General features: G+C 35.1%; 1 protein-coding gene across 5 annotated transcripts in view; it reads right to left on the bottom strand.

The window, feature by feature from the left end:
• The window catches only part of VPS13A (vacuolar protein sorting 13 homolog A), a 272,751-nt gene that overhangs the window by 184,368 nt on the left and 70,754 nt on the right, over window positions 1–17,629 (bottom strand). For all 5 annotated transcript variants that reach the window (XM_047767800.1, XM_047767801.1, XM_047767802.1 and 2 more), the window contains 5 exons: window positions 17,140–17,329; window positions 16,938–17,052; window positions 12,078–12,214; window positions 9,970–10,102; window positions 7,536–7,653 (listed from right to left, as the gene is read on the bottom strand). In XM_047767800.1, the coding sequence (XP_047623756.1) occupies window positions 7,536–7,653; window positions 9,970–10,102; window positions 12,078–12,214; window positions 16,938–17,052; window positions 17,140–17,329 (693 nt within the window). The remainder of the gene's footprint in view (window positions 1–7,535; window positions 7,654–9,969; window positions 10,103–12,077; window positions 12,215–16,937; window positions 17,053–17,139; window positions 17,330–17,629) is intronic.

The raw sequence follows: 17,629 nt of genomic DNA, 5'->3' as shown, positions 1-17,629 counted from the left end.
TAGAAATCAGAAGAATGAAAAATGTAAAATTACAAATACGTAGAAATTAAATAACACATTGTTAAATAACGAGTCAAAGAAGAAGTTACAAGGGAAACAAAAAAATTGAAAATGATAACATAACATACCAAATTTATAGCATTTAGCAAAAGCCATGCTGAGGGAAATTTATAGTCGTAAATACTTATATTGAAAAAAAAAGTGGAATCTGAAAAAAGGACACAATGAACTTCTTTGCAGAATAGATACTGACTCACAGACTTTGAAAAAACTTATGGTTTCCAAAGGAGACAGTTTGGGGAGTGGGGGGATACACTGTGGGTGTGGGATGGAAATCCTATAAAACTAGATTGTGATGATCACGGTACAACTATAAATGTAATAAATTCACTGAGCAATAAAAAAAAGAAAAAAATATATATCAAATCAACAACCTAACTTTCTAGTTCCTACTGAGGCTCAGCAGTAACAAACCCAATGAGTATTGATCCCTGGCCTCACTCAATGGGTTAAGGATCCAGCACTGCCGTAAGCTGTGGTATAAGTCCCAGACACGGCTCAGATCTGACGTTGCTGAGGCTGTGGTGTAGGCAGGAAGCTGTAGCTCCAATTCAACCCCTAGTCTGGGATTTAAAATCCATATGCCAAGGGTGTGGCCCTAACAACAACAACCAAAAAAAAAACCTAACTTTACACCTTATAGAACTAAAAAAGGAGCAAACTAAAGCAAGTTAGCAGAGGTAAGGAAATAAAACATGAGAGCAGAGAGAAAGAAAATAGAGAATTGAAAAACAAAAGAAAAAATGAAGAGTTGGTTCTTCAAAAAGATGAACAAAATTGAAAAACCTTTAGTTAGACTGAGATAAAAACAGAAAAGACTCGATTAAAATCAGAAATGATGGGGGGACATCACCACCAATTCTACTGAAATTAGAAAGATTTTACGCCAGCAAACTGGATAACCTAGATAAAGTCAACAATTCCTAGAAATACACACCTATCAACACCGAACTTTGAAAAAAATCTAGAGAGACCTATAACTAGTATGGAGAACGAATTGGTAATCAAAAATCTCCCAACAAATAAAAGCCCATATTCAGATGGTTTCACTTGTGCTTCTAGCAAACATTTAAAGAAGAATCAACACACATTTTTCTCAAACTCTTCCAAAAAACTGAAAAGAAACGCTTCCTAACTCACTTTAGGGACAGCATTACTCTGACACCAAAATCAAACAAAGATACTACAAGAAAACTATAGACCATTATCCAATATAAAAAATGATACAAAAATTCTCAAAAAAATACTAGCAAACAAAATTCAATAGCACAATCAAAGTATTATACACCAAAACCCAGTAGGGTTTACTCCTGGAATGTAAGAATGGTTCAACATATGAAAACAGATCAATAAATCATATTAACAAAAAGAGGAGAGAAAAAACTCAAATAACCAAAATTATAAATGAAAAACGAGAAATAACAACAGATACTGCAGAAATACAAAAAACCATAAGAGAATACTACAAACAATTATATGGCAACAACTTTGACAATCTGGAAGAAATGGACAATCTTCTAGAATCTTACAGCCTGCCAAAACTGAATCAAGTAGAAACAGACCAACTGAACAGACCGATCACTAGAAATGAAATTGAAGAGGTCATAAAATCCCTCCCTACAAATAAAAGTCCAGGACCAGATGGCTGCACAGGCGAATTCTATCAAACATATAAAGAGGAACTGGTGCCCATCCTCCTTAAACTCTTTCAAAAGGTTGAAGAAGAAGGAATACTCCCAAAGACATTCTATGATGCCACCATCACCTAAATTCCAAAACCAGACAGAGATACCACCAAAAAAGAAAACTATCGCCCAATATCATTGATGAATATAGATGCAAAAATTCTCAACAAAATCTTAGCCAACCGAATCCAACAACATACCAAAAAAAGTATACACCATGACCAGGTTGGGTTCATCCCAGGTTCACAAGGATGGTTCAACATACGCAAATCAATCAGCATCATACACCACATTAACAAAAAAAGTCAAAAATCATAGGATCATCTCAATAGACACAGAAAAAGCATTTGACAAAGTCCAACATCCATTCATGATCAAGACCCTCGCCAAAGTGGGTATAGAGGGAACATTCCTGAACATAATCAAAGCCATTTATGATAAACCCACAGCAAATATAATACTCAGTGGGGAAAAACTGAAAGCCTTCCCACTCTAATCTGGAACAAGACAGGGATGCCCACTCTCACCACTGCTCTTCAACAGAGTTTTGGAAGTCCTAGCCACAGCAATTAGACAAACCAAAGAAATAAAAGGCATCCATATAGGAAGAGAAGAGATAAAACTGTCACTGTATGCAGATGACATGATACTATACATAGAAAACCCTAAGGACTCAACCCAAAAACTCCTTGAACTGATTCATAAATTCAGCAAAGTAGCAGGATATAAGATTAACATTCAGAAGTCAGTTGCATTTCTGTATACCAGCAATGAAATATTAGAAAAGGAATCCAAAAATACGATACCTTTTAAAATTGCACCTCACAAAATCAAACACCTCGGAATACACCTGACCAAGGAGGTAAAGGACCTATATGCCGAGAACTATAAAACTTTAATCAAAGAAATCAAAGAAGGTGGAAAGAAATGGAAAGATATTCCATGTTCCTGGATTGGGAAAATCAATATTGTAAAAATGGCCATACTACCCAAAGCAATCTACACATTCAATGCAATCCCTATCCAATTACCCAGGACATTTTTCACAGAACTAGAACAAACAATCCAAACATTTATATGGAACCACAAAAGACCCAGAATCGCCAAAGCAATCCTGAGAAACAAAAACCAAGCAGGAGGCATAACTCTCCCAGACTTCAAGAAATACTACAAAGCCACAGTCATCAAAACAGTGTGGTACTGGTATCAAAACAGACAGACAGACCAATGGAACAGAATAGAGAACCCGGAAATAAACCCTGACACCTATGGTCAATTCATCTTTGACAAGGGAGGCAAGAACATCAAATGGGAAAAAGAAAGTCTATTCAGCAAGCATTGCTGGGAAACCTGGACAGCTGCATGCAAAGCAATGAAACTAGAACACACCCTCACACCATGCACAAAAATAAACTCCAAATGGCTGAAAGACTTAAATATACGACAGGACACCATCAAACTCCTAGAAGAAAACAGAGGCAAAACACTCTCGGACATCAACATCATGAATATTTTCTCAGGTCAGTCTCCCAAAGCAATCGAAATTAGAGCAAAAATAAACCCATGGGACCTCATCAAACTGAAAAGCTTTTGCACAGCAAAGGAAACCCAAAAGAAAACAAAAAGACAACTTACAGAATGGGAGAAAATAGTGTCAAATGATGCAACCGACAAGGGCTTCATCTCGAGAATATATAAACAACTTATACAACCCAACAGCAAAAAAGCCAATCACGCAATGGAAAAATGGGCAAAAGACCTGAATAGACTGTTCTCCAGAGAAGATATACAGATGGCCAACAAACACATGAAAAAATGCTCAACATCGCTGGTTATAAGAGAAATGCAAATCCAAACTACCATGAGATATCACCTCACACCAGTCAGAATGGCCATCATCAATAAATCCACAAATAACAAGTGCTGGAGGGGCTGTGGAGAAAAGGGAACCCTCCTGCACTGTTGGTGGGAATGTAAATTGGTACAGCCACTATGGAGAACAGTTGGGAGGTACCTTAGAAATCTATACATAGAACTTCCATATGACCCCGCAATCCCACTCTTGGGCATCCATCCGGACAAAACTCTACTTAAAAGAGACACGTGCACCCGCATGTTCATTGCAGCACTCTTCACAATAGCCAGGACATGGAAACAACCCAAATGTCCATCGACAGATGATTGGATTCCGAAGATGTGGTCTATATACACAATGGAATACTACTCAGCCATAAAAAAGAATGACATAATGCCATTTGCAGCAACATGGATGGAGCTAGAGAATCTCATACTGAGTGAAATGAGCCAGAAAGACAAAGACAAATACCATATGATATCACTTATAACTGGAATCTAATATCCGGCACAAATGAACATCTCCACAGAAAAGAAAATCATGGACTTGGAAAATAGACTTGTGGTTGCCTGATGGGAGGGGGAGGGAGTGGAGGGATCGGGAGCTTGGGCTTATCAGACACATCTTAGAATAGATTTACAAGGAGATCCTGCTGAGTAGCACTGAGAACTATGTTTAGATACTCATACTGCAACAGAACAAAGGGTGGGGGAAAAAAATGTATACATGTAAGAATGGCTTGATCCCCTTGCTGTACAGTGGGAAAAAAATAAATTAATAAAAAGTTTTTAAAAATCATATTAAAAAAATGATGGGACAAAATAACACATGATCATCTCAATTGATTTAAAAAAAAGGCATTTGGAAAATGTGACACATTTCTATAATAAAACCCTCAAAAACTAGAAAAAGAATGAAACTACCTCAAAATAATAAAGGTCCTATCTAAAGAAATCAAAGATATCATACTTAATGCAAAAGACTGAAAAGTTTTCCTCTATGATCAGAATAAAGGATGCCCAGTTAAATTACTTGTATTCAACACAGTACTGGAAAATCTAGCCAGAATAATTAGGCAAGAAAGAAGAAATAAAAGGCATGCAAATCAGAAAGGATGAAGTAAAATTCCCTCTGTCCTAAAACGAAGTAGTCTTATATGTAGAAAACTTTAACAATTCCACATACACCAAAAAATGCTAAAACTAATATAAAAATTCATCATACAAAATCAACTTGGAAATATCAGTTGAGTTTTCTACAAACTAACCAAGAATAATCCAAAAAAGGAAATTAATAATCCCATTTATAATAGCATCAAAAAGAATAAACTTAACCAAGGAAGTAAAAAAATACACCAAAAACTACAAAATCATGCTGAAAGAAATTAAAGATGACACAGATAATGGTAAGACATCTTATGTTAATGGACTGGAAGACTTAATGTTAAAATGTCACCACTGACAACATTTGCAGATTCGATATAATCCATATCAAAACCTCAATAACGTCTTTTATAAAAACAGAAATATCCATCATAAAATTCACATGCAATCTCAAAGGACCTCAAATCACCAAAATGATATAGAAAAAGAACAAAGTTGGATGAGTCACATTTCCTAATTTCAAGTTACTCAAAGCTACAGGAAACAAAACTGTGTGATACTGGCATAAAGACAAACACAGAAGCCAAGGGAAGAGAATAGAAAGCCCATAAATAAACCCTTACATACATGGCCTAATGATTTTTGACAAGGATATCAAGAATATTCAATAGGGAAAGGACAGTCTTTTCAACAAATGGTGCTGAAAAAAGTACATATCCACATGTAAAAGAATAAAGCCAGATCCTTACCTAACACCATATCCTAAAATTAACTCAAAAAGGTTTTTCCACGAGTTCCCTTTGTGGCTCAGTGGTTAATGAATCTGACTAGGAACCATGAGGTTGAGGGTTCGATCCCTGGCCTTGCTCAGTGGGGTAAGGATCCGGCGTTGCTGTGAGCTGAGGTGTAGGTCGCAGATGTGGCTTGGATCCCACGTTGCTGTGACTCTGGCGTAGGCTGGCGGCTACAGCTCCGATTAGACCCCTAGCCTGGAAAAGGCAAAAAGACACACACACACACACACACACACACACACACACAAAGGGTTTCCCCAGAGCTAAAAGTATAAACTCGTTGAAAAAAAAAAAAAGGTACAGTAAAAGTTTTATGATACTGGATTTGGTAATGATTTCTAGATATGACAATAAAAGCACAAATAACAAAAATAAATTAGACTTAATCACAATTTAAAACTTTTGTGTGCATCAAAGGGCACTATCAAAAGTGATAAAAAGCCACTCCACAAAATGAAAGAAAATATCTGCAGCTCATTTTATCTAATAATGAGTTAACACCCAGGAAAATATTAAAAACAAAATCAATCTCCTGCAATTTAACAAAAACCACAAACAACCTGATTAAAAAGTAGGCCAAGGATTTGAATACACATTTCTCTAAAGAAATATATAAATTGCCAGAGTTCCCATGTGGTGGAGTGGAAACAAATCCAACTAGGAAACATAAGGTTGCGGGTTTGATCCCTGGCCTTGCTCAGTGGGTTAAGGATCCGGCGTTGCCATCAACTGTGGTGTAGGTCCTAGATACGGCTTGGATCCTGCGTTGCTATGGCTGTGGAGTAGGCCAGCAGCTGTAGCTCCGATTCAACCGCTACCCTGGCAATCTCCATATGCCACATGTATGGCCCTAAAAAGCAAAATGCAAAAAATTAATAAATAAATAAATAAATAAATAAATAAATTGCCAATAAGTATGTGAAAATATGCTCGCCATCACTAACCATTAGGAAAACGCAATTCAAAACCATAATTGGGGAGAATGTAATTAGTAATTGTAATTAGTAGCTCAGTGGGTGAGGAACCTGACTAGTATCCTTGAGGATACAGGTTCAATCCCTGGCCTCACTCAGTGGGTTAAAGTTTCCGGTGTTGTCACAAGCTGCAGATGAGGCTTGGATCCCATGTCGCTGTGGCTGTGGTGTAGGCAGAATGGAAGCTGCAGCTCCAATTCAACCCACAGCCTAGGAACTTCCATATGCTGCAGGTGCAGCCCTGAAAATAAAAATAAAGAAAAAGGAAAAAAACTAAACAAAATAAGACAAAACTCTAATTAAATACTTCTCCAAACCATTAGGATGGCTATTTTTTTTTTTTTAAGGAAAAAAATTACAAGCGTTGGTGAAAAGGTAGAGAAACTAGAACCCTTGTGCGCTATTGATGGGAGTAAAAATGGTGCAACTGCTATGGAAAAGACTAGGGCAGTTCCTCAAAAAATTAAAAATAGAATAATCTAGCAATTCCACTTCTGCAAATATACCTCCAAAAATTTAAAGCACGGACTGGAATAGATATCTATACACCAATGTTTACAGCAGCATTATTACAACAGCCAAGTGTCCATCAACAAATCAATGCATAAACAATACATTATATATACATGCAATAGAATTTAGCCTTAAAACCAATGAAATGAAAAAACACTACAACATGAATTAACCTGAAGACATTATGCCATGTCAAATATCCTAGGCCCAAAAGGACAGATACTGTATGATTCCACTTATGTGAGGTACCTAGAGTAGTCAAATTCATTAAGACACAAAGTGCTGATAGCCATGGGCTAAATTTACAATGGGGCATTATCATTTAACAGGTAGAGTTTCAGTTTGCAAAGATTATAAAAGTTCTGGAGATGGATGACTGCACGAAAATGTGAGTGTACTTATTAATGCCACTGAATTACACACTTAAAAATGTAACTTTTATATTCTGCATACTTTAACAGAAAAAAATCAATGAAACATGGTATTTTTTAGTTACAGAAGTACTAAAAAAAAAAAAAAATCTACCACCAAAAGAAATGGATAATACATACCTGGGCATCCTTATATCCATGAAAACCATGGCCTTAGAGAGTTCCACATTGAAGTGCATAGGTACCAAAATATGCTGTGTAGATACATTGAGTTTTCGTGCTTCTTTCCAATTATCACCTAATTACAGAAAACAATACATTTTTAACACATGTGTAATTTGAAAAACACACTAAACCCAAAATTACCATTAATACTACATAGTCATACAGTGCATGATATGAGAAAATCTTCCTACATCTAGATAATCTTAATGCCATATTCCCAGGTACCAAAGGGGAAATGTTGGTGAGAGATGTAAACTGGGAGGTTGGGATTGACATATACACACTGCTATATAAAGAATGGATGAGTTACAAAAACCTCCAGTAGAGCAAAGGGAAATCTACTCAGGGAAATCTACTCTGTAATGACCTATGTGGGAAAAGAATCTGAAAAGGAATGGATATATGTATATGAATAACTGATTCGCCTAGTTGTACACCTGAAACCAAGACAAACTTTTAGGTCAACTATACTCCAATAAAATTAAAATTTTTTTAAAAGACAGAAAAAAAAAGAAAGAAGTTTTAAAATTTATAACAATTACATATAATACCCCATTTGAACAGTGTCATATATAATCCCCATATATATAATACCCCATTTGAAACTAATACCATGACTCAGTTAAATCCTCAGTCAAGGAAAACCACGCAAATAAAAGATTAGACCCTCGCAGACAGGTAGTAAAATGGACTTTATTATATATATATATATATATATATATTTTTGTCTTTTGTTGTTGTTGTTATTGTTGTTGTTGTTGCTATTTCTTGGGCCGCTCCCACGGCATATGGAGGTTCCCTGGCTAGGGGTTGAATCGGAGCTGTAGCCACTGGCCCTATGCCAGAGCCACAGCAATGCGGGATCCGAGCCGCGTCTGCAACCTACACCACAGCTCACGGCAACGCCGGATCGTTAACCCACCGAGCAAGGGCAGGGACCGAACCCGCAACCTCATGGTTCCTAGTCGGATTCATTAACCACTGCGCCACGACGGGAACTCCTATTATATATTTTTAAACTCCAACAATAATGAACTAAATGAAATGTTTCCTTTACATCTTAATTTATACAAAAATAAGATATTTAGATGCATACGTTTCAGTATTTATCAAGACAGTCTATGACAATTATATAAAGTAACCCCAATGTGAAAAAACCCTGCTCCAAAAAAGATTCAATTAAGAATAGTTAATTCTCATCAAAAACAACTCCAAGGAATTCTAATAATTTCAGATAGTAAAAATGAAATATTGAAAATAATTTTTTACAACACATCTCAATATCTTAAGTATTAAGCACAGTTCATGGACTTTGATAATTAGTAACCAAAATATAATAAACATACCAAAATATAATAATTTATCCCTTGAGAATAAATTTATGGATTTTCTATAAATAATCTGCATTTGCCACCCGCTATCTTTGGCTCCTTCTACACCAAATGGAATATGACAAAAATAGAAACCAACTTCATTACTCTTAAAGCAAATATAGATAAAAAAATCAAATGTTCCAGTCCATAAGAACTAAGATTTTTAATAACCATTACTGTAGGATCTCACCGCTTCTCCTTCTATTAGCTAGCTCAGATAATTAGAATTTGATCATATACATACCTACAATCTCTAAAACAGCCACCAATCCAACCCAATTGAATTGTTCACTAATAGTCCAGAGATTCAGGTGCACTATGACACAGTGGAAAGAGGACTCAACTGGTCTGGGCTTATTTATATTAGTGGCTCTTGAAAAGTGAATTTCTGATTCTGGCCACCTCATCTAAAAAACTAGATTCAGACCAGAGATTCCTGTTTGTACACCCAAGTGAACTGGATAAAGGTATTCCTAAGACGGTGACCTTCTTCAGTCTTTGTATGGCTGTTCATGGTCTGTGCTATCAGAGCTCCTCAGCTGGCTGCCTCTGGCCTTGAGCAGCCTCTTCTCCTTATCCCATTATGTATTACAAATATCACTTTAAATATGTGCCAATGCTTTCCAACCTTGTACAAAGGGTGGAAAATGCAGGTCTAGATTAGAATTTCTCAATCTCAGTGTTACTGATATTTAGGCCAACTAAGTCTGTTGTGGGGTGGCTTTTTCCTACATTGTATGATGTTCACTAGCATCCTTGACCTCCACTCTGTAGATGCTGATAGTGCCCCAACTCCCTACTTGTGACAACCAAAAATGTCTCCAGACATTAACAATGTCTCTTAAGGAGTAAAATCACTGCTAGTTGAGATACCGCTCCTAGGAAACATCTATTATCAGTTCTAATTCAAAAATGTAAAAGTATGTTTATATTTAGGATGAAGATCTTCAGAGAAACTAAAACCTAATTAATCACTTGAGCAAAATGAATCAACAAATACTACACTGTATACTCACCAACTCTGCTGTAAAGCAGCTGTATGCTTGTAAGCTGAATATCAAAGGAATCATAGGCTCTTTGCATTATCTCCTCAAGTTTGGCCCCACCTTGCTTTAAATCTGGTAATTCTGAACGAATTTTACTTGTCACCTTGAAGTTAATTTTAATAGTTTAGACTACTATGCATAATACTTCAAAATGAAAATTAAAAGTTTTTTTCTTGAGGGCTATAATATAAAAATTTAATAGTAAAAGATAAACTCACAAGCTGACATACAGTACAACATCATTAGAAATGTCTTTATCTGTGACATATATGATGAGAAGGCCAAGTATGAAGTAAATTTCTACATCTTAAGTTATATTTCCAAATCATTTATATTAAAAAAGAGAATCGAGCCCATCCTGGGAAATAATACATCAAAACAATTTTTAAACCTGCCAAGAAGCCTTTTTTATTAAAAATGAAATTAAGAGACAAATACAACTTACAGAGTATTTCCATGGCACAATAATAGATATTTAGATAACTTCAAAATAAGAAATAACAGTCCAGGAGTTCCCATTGTGGTGCAACGGGATTGACAGTGTCTCTGCAGCAGCAGGATGCAGGGTTTGATCCCCAGCCTGGTGCAGTGGGTTAGGATCTGGCATTGCAACAGCTGTGCGGAGGTTGCAACTATGGCTCAGATCTGATCCCTGGACCAGGAACCCCAAATGTAGCAGTGCAGCCAAAAAAATAAATACAGTAAGAGTCCAGAATTAAACATTAGGATAGCTAAATTTTAGTCCTAGCTCTGCCTTTTATAAAACCCCAAGCAAATTATACTTGTGCTTCCTCTTTCTTAGTATACTATGCATACTTTTTTCACTTAAGTGTTCTGGGGATCACTTCACAGCAATATTTAAAGATCTTACTCATTCATATGTGAATATACACACACACTAGACACATGTGTATATTTTTTAACATTTTTTTCCTCTAATTTACGTATCTCATGTGAGAGTAGACAGTAAAAGCTGATTGTCTGTTTAAAAGGCAAAGAATTTCAGGCAAAAGTTTAAGCAAAATGCCTAAGGTCATAAAACTAGACAGATACCCTTATTCCTGACCACTATGCCTTTCCAATGTCTGTGTCCACTATATGACACTGTCCATGAACCAATTTCATAGCCAATTTCAAATATGAATAAAATTAGCTGTATAAATTTCTATTACAAATGTAAACCCAACAGTGTCTACATAATTACCAAATGAAGAGTTTAAAAAAAAATAGAATAAAGGAGAATGTCAACATCAAGGGAAGGTACATATTTGTTAGGTAGCCAGAAAGACCATTCCTAAATTAGCCATTCTTCTTGGGTCTTTAAAATGTTAGAATCATTCTATTTAATGATATAGAGCAGTGCTGTCCAAGAGAGCTTTCTATGATGATGGAATTCTTCTCCATCTGTTCTAATACAGTAGCCACCAACTATCTGTGACCAATAAACACTTGAATGTGGCCAGTGTAACTAAGAAACTAAATTTCTTTTTTTTTAAATTTTAATCAGTTTAAACACATGTGGCTAGTAGGTACCATATTCAACACGGCAGATCCAGAAATACACAAAAAAAGAATGCTCTACTCAAAACTTGAGGGAAAAAATTGTACATAGATACATAGAAAGGGACATGCAAGAAGACCATCTCTCAAATTTAGGATTATTTAATGGAAATATCTGAAGTATACACACAAAAAATTTCAGAAGAATTAAAATATGTTTGATTAGTTCCAGAACTCCCTCCCATTCTACACATTTTAGTTGATCAAGTAATAAATTTAAATTGAAAGGAGATAAACTTTTCAAGCATTATTCTTAAATTCTACAAGTATAATACTTGGTTTTTGCCCTTGACCTTCAACATTCAATTGGTCATTCTGCTTATTAGAAATATAGGAAAACTACCTAATGAAATGAAACTTCATTTTACTCGCCAAAAAGGAAGATTTCTCAAATCTTAGTTTCTACTATTAAGCTAAAAGTTAATATACCAAATCAAACTGTTTAAAAAGCAACCTACACCTTAAACAACAAAACACTGTAAGTGCCATATTTTAAAATAATTATTAGTAGTATATACCTTTAGATGACCAAGATCCAAAAGTAGAAGATTTGACGTAGGGCTAAAAATTCCATTTTGTGGGATAATAATATATGAAGACTTCAAATTAATTTTAAGATCAAGAACTTTCTGTGTTTCAATAATATAAAGCAGACCTGCAGAAAATTTAAATCTTTATAATGAATAGTTTTCACAAATTACTCAAGAAATAGAGAATCATTAAACATAGGAATTGGTAGCACAATCTTAAAATGTGAAATTAGTATTAATTTATAATACTAACAATAATGGAATAATATATATAATACTAAACAATATTAATTACCTGGAGCAAAATATTTGTTAGTTAACATGTACACTTCTAATTAAATATGCCTGGGTACAAAACTGGAATATTTCTTCAAAAAGAAGTTTTTGACCCATAAACTCAATTTAGGTAAAAATGGAAAGATACTTATCTAAAAATTAAGTTCCATAAAATACTTATTCATAGCTGTTATATTTGAATCTACATATTGCTTCCCAATACGTGAACTTACTACAGCTACATCTACCATGCTGAACAATGACACTTTACATTACTGTGAGACAATGAAAAATCCTAGACTATAAAATCATCTTCAATAAAACCATATGTAAGCCAGAAAAGGCAACTAGAGTTTTCTATGAAAATAGATTAATCTACCCATATGAATTTTAACTAAGATAAAGTCTTCAATTTACACTAAAATATTTAACTAGATTTCTAAATCCTGGTAGTATGAATGAGTAGGTAGCCAAACCTACTCTTCCACTAACAGCAACAAAAATTGTTGGATATAAAACAACACAAAGTAACAGCAACAAAGAAACCTACTAAAAACACTAAAAGGAGGCAAGAGAGTAAGGATCTATCAAGCCAAAAATCAAACTGAAAGAGTTAGTTAACACTTAAATGGGAGCCAGAAAAATTTTATCCTGAGGCCATTTTTCTGTACTTGGCAAACATGGGAACTCCTTGCTATAGTCTTACAGACCATAGGAACAGATGACAAAATTGAGGAGTCTAGCAGGAGTTATTCTTATGAATCCGGTATCTTAAAAGCTATATACTCAAAGTAAGGGTAATCCAGAAGTTAAACCTCCCTCTCCCCAAAGCATTCCCATAAGAAAATGCAAAGAATGTCTCTAAGAACAATTGGGAGAAGGGGGTAGTCCCCTATGAAAACCACAATACAGTTTTCAAGTAGATATGTAGCCCAACATTTCCTTGTCATTCCAAAATATCTCAAGAAATTACTTTAGTTAGTGGTCCCACCAACATGCTCAAGAGATATGGCAGAAAAAAAATGAAATTCTTCCCTGAATCAAAGTCCATTTGTCCTAGAATCTAGGGAATTCTCCCTAATAATTTTCCAATAAAAATGAGCAGCTCACAGTCAAAAATCATCAAATATAAAAAAAGACAAAGGTTAACATGAATATAAGAACCAGCAGAAATAAAAGAGAGGAGAGTGGTTCCCATCGTGGCTCAGTGGAGACGAATCTGACTAGTATCCATGAGGATGCAAGTTTGATCGCTGGCCTCATTCAGTGGTTAAGGATCCAGCATTGCTATGAGCTGTGGTATAGGACCCAGATGTGGCTTGGATCTGGCATTGCTGTGGCTCTGGCATAAGCCAGTGGCTACAGCTCTGACTGAACCCCTAGCCTGGGAACCTCCATATGCCACAAGTGCAGCCCTAAAAAGACAAAAAAATTTTTAAAGAGAGGAAAAAACACAGAAGTCTCCACATAATATAACTGAAGAGAGAATTATCTAGAGAGACAGAAATAAAATAACTATACAATTGACTCGAACAATACGAGTGATTAAATTTGAATATTTTCAACAGTAAATATTTACAGTCCTTCACGGTGTATGACTGGTGAATCTGGGGCTGCATAAGAACCACACTTACAGAGAGTCCACTGTAAATTACAATAGATTAGCTCTCATGTTGTTCAAGGGTCAAGTGTACTTATAATTGTTTGAAGAAATAAAAGACATGTTTGAAGATATCCATGGGAAATACACAACTACAAAGAAAAACAGAGCAGATTTTAAATACAACAAAGCAGAACTCCTAATGAAATGAAATGAAATGAAATTATAATGAAATGAAAATATAATCACTGAAATTAAACTCAATGGGAAGATTTAATACCATATTAGATATGGCCAAAAAGGGATTCAGTAAATCAGAAGATAAAGGAAATTACCCAGCATGTAACAAGAAAAACAGACAGAAAGGTAACCAAAAAACAGAAGTTAAAAAGAATGAAAGACTAAGAAAAGCTAAATTATATTTAGCCAGAGTTCCAGAAGAAGAGAATCAAGAGAAATTTCTAGAGGATTTTCTAAAAATAATTAAACCTACCAATCCTCAGATTGGTCTACAGTTGGGTACATTTTTTTTTTGTCTTTTTGCCTTTTTGAGGGCTGCTCCCACAGCATATGGAGGTTCCCAGGCTAGGGGTCGAATCTGAGCAGCAGCCACCGGCTTATGCCAGAGCCACAGCAACATGGGATCCGAGCTGCGTCTGCAACCTACACCACAGCTCACGGCAACACCGGGTCCCTAAGCCATTGAGCAAGGCCAGGGATCAAACCCGCAACCTCATGGTTCCTAGTTGGATTCATTAACCACTGAGCCACGACGGGAACTCCCCAGTTGGGTACATTATACCCAAACTATAGAATATAAAAGATAAAAAGATCTTTAATGTGAAAGAAAAAGGACAAATAATCTATAAAGACAGCAAACACACTGACATCTGAATTCTCAACATAATTAATGGAAGCCAAAAGAGAGTAGAATGGTCACTTCACTGTGCTGAGAAAAATATAATCACCAACCTTGAATTATATATCTAGTAAAAATATCTTTCAAAACAGAGGACAGAAAAATTTTTTTCAGACCAAAACCAAACGAAATAACAAAAAAGTTTTTCCCCAGCACATTCTCACTAAAGAAAAAAATGTATAAGTGAACTAACAACAAAAAGGGATTAATCCAGATAAAAGATGTGGAGTACAAATGAGAATGAAGAGCAAAGAAAGTAGTTGATATGTAGGTAATTCTAAACCAGCACTGACTATACCAAAAAAAATAAAAAACTTATGAAATCAAAAAAGAAAAAAGATAAGTAAAAGGAAAAAAAAAAACAGCATTAGGTCATGAGGCTAGTGAAGGAGAGTTCAACAGTGCTAAAATGTTCCCTATAATGACTGGGAAAAGGTAAAATATTTTATTAAATTTGTATTTTGAGAAAAACTTGTGTTGTTATTACCACAGTAAAAAAAGAGAATGTTTAAGTTTCAGAACGGTACAAGGAAGTAATGCTAGAATTTATCTAAAGGCAGGCAAGAAAGATAAAAAAAAATTAAAAGACTAAATCTAGCTTGAAAAAAATCCCACTGTATGTTGTTGACATGACACATCTAAAAATAAAGATGTGGGGAGTTCCTGTCATGGCTCAGTGGAAATGAATCTGACTAGCATCCATGAGGACTCAGGTTCCATCACTGGCCTCACTCAGTGGGTTAAGGATCCGGTATTGCCATGAGGTATGGTATACGTTGCAGACGCAGCTTGGATCCTGGTTGCTGTGGCTGTGGTGTAGGCCAGGGGCTATAGCTCTAATTAGACCCCTAGCCTGGGAACCTCCATATGCCGTGGGTACAGCCCTAAAAATAAATAACTATAAAGATGGGGGGGGAGTAAGTAAAAGAATGAAAAAACACACAGCAGGCAACTTAAAGCCAAAAGAAACCTAGAATATATCTAATATCAGAACAAAAAAAAAATAAAAATAAAAAAATTTAAATATAAAGAATATAAAAAATTAGAGCATTACTAAAAATATAGACAACTTCAAACAGATAAAAAGATTGGGTTGAAAATCAATTTATCTCTGCATGTACCTAATGATAGTCAACATTTATAAAGAAGAAAATTACAGATTTACAAGAAATAGACAAACCTACATTGATAGTGAAGTATTTTCCATGTATTTGTTAGAATATGGTGAAAAACGAAGGGAAAAAAAAAATCCAGCAAGGTTACAAAAGATTTGAAGTACATGATAATTACTTATGAAGGACAAAGATACAAAAAAGATATGCTTTTCAGGAGTTCTCTTGTGGTGTAGCAGGTTAAGGATACAGCATTGTCACTGGATCCCTGGCCAGTCACTTTGATCCCTGGCAGGGAAACTTCCACATACCATGGGTGTGGCCAAAACAAACAAACAAAAAGATATGCTTTCCAAACATATGTGGAACATTTTTTAAATTACCTATATTGAGCCAGAAAGCAACTCTTAACAAGTTACAAAGCATTAAAAATCATAAGATCATACCAATAGTCATCTATATTTTAAAAAGGGGAATTTCTAATTTAAAATCCTCCCCAAAGAAATATCCAAACCCAAATGGTTTTACTGTTAAATTACACCAAACACTGCAAGAAGAAACGAGACCCGATCTTACACCAATTCTCCAAGAGAATACGAAAAGTGTGGAACTTTTATTTTCTGAGGCAAATATATTAAAATTTGAAAGTCATTACATGAAAGGAAAATGACAGGCCAGTTTGTTATTAAAAAAAAATTTCAAAAATCCTAAAAAATTTGCAGTTAATTTGAATGTGGTCCATAGGTTATACCTTTCTAACATAAGTGTAAGAAATGATTATCACTATATCTGTATTTAAATATAAAAGTATCAAATTAGTTTCAATTAAAACTATATTTTGTCTAGAATATAAACTCAAAGCATACTTACTCAAATCAGTATAACATGACTAAAAGTTCAGTTTAAGTACTTAATTCACCAACATTAATACTGGCATTTACCTGTTGCTGTCTTCTCACGAAATTCTTCAAGTTTTGTCAAAGTCACTGAGGTCAGCTGTGCTAGATTTACCTCCTCTGGAGGTCTGAAGAATTCCACTATACTATTCACTGTTTTCTGTTAAAACAAGTATCATTAACATAAGGCACAAACTCAAGGCAAAAGGAAATATATTAAAAACTTAGGAATTACAAAAATGCTTACTGCATCATACAGCATTTCTAAAGGTTCAGCTTCTATGATACACCTTTGAGCAACAGTTTCATCTAAAGGATTTATCTCAAATATAATTTGGAAGAGTGATGCAGCATCATCCAGTGAAGAAAGGAGGCGGGGTTTTGTTGAATTATCTGATAAGCCAGTAACGTGAAATGAATCTATTTTGGTTTCAAATCTGCATGAAAAAAGACAGGACAAAAATTAGCAATCAATACAATTTTAAAGTATTTTTCAAATTCAAAATAATAAAAAATAAAAATGATTTCACTTTGCATTTCTTACTATTCCATTCCATGCACACCAAAGAACATATACAACCATTACATCTGAATTAAAAGACTGACTATGAAGAGAACTCTGGTAAAGCTATTACCATGTGGCTGAATCACACTGACTCCATTTTGTCAACTCCATGCCCTTTCCACATGACTAAGCTTTAGTCTAACTCACAAGCAATGTGCCCAAGCCAGATGAA

This window comes from Phacochoerus africanus, chromosome 2 (assembly GCF_016906955.1).
Source record: "Phacochoerus africanus isolate WHEZ1 chromosome 2, ROS_Pafr_v1, whole genome shotgun sequence".
NCBI classification, from domain to species: Eukaryota; Metazoa; Chordata; class Mammalia; order Artiodactyla; family Suidae; genus Phacochoerus; species Phacochoerus africanus.
The sequence above is the reverse complement of the archived record's forward strand: the minus strand, read 5'-3'. Positions and strand labels throughout refer to the sequence as shown.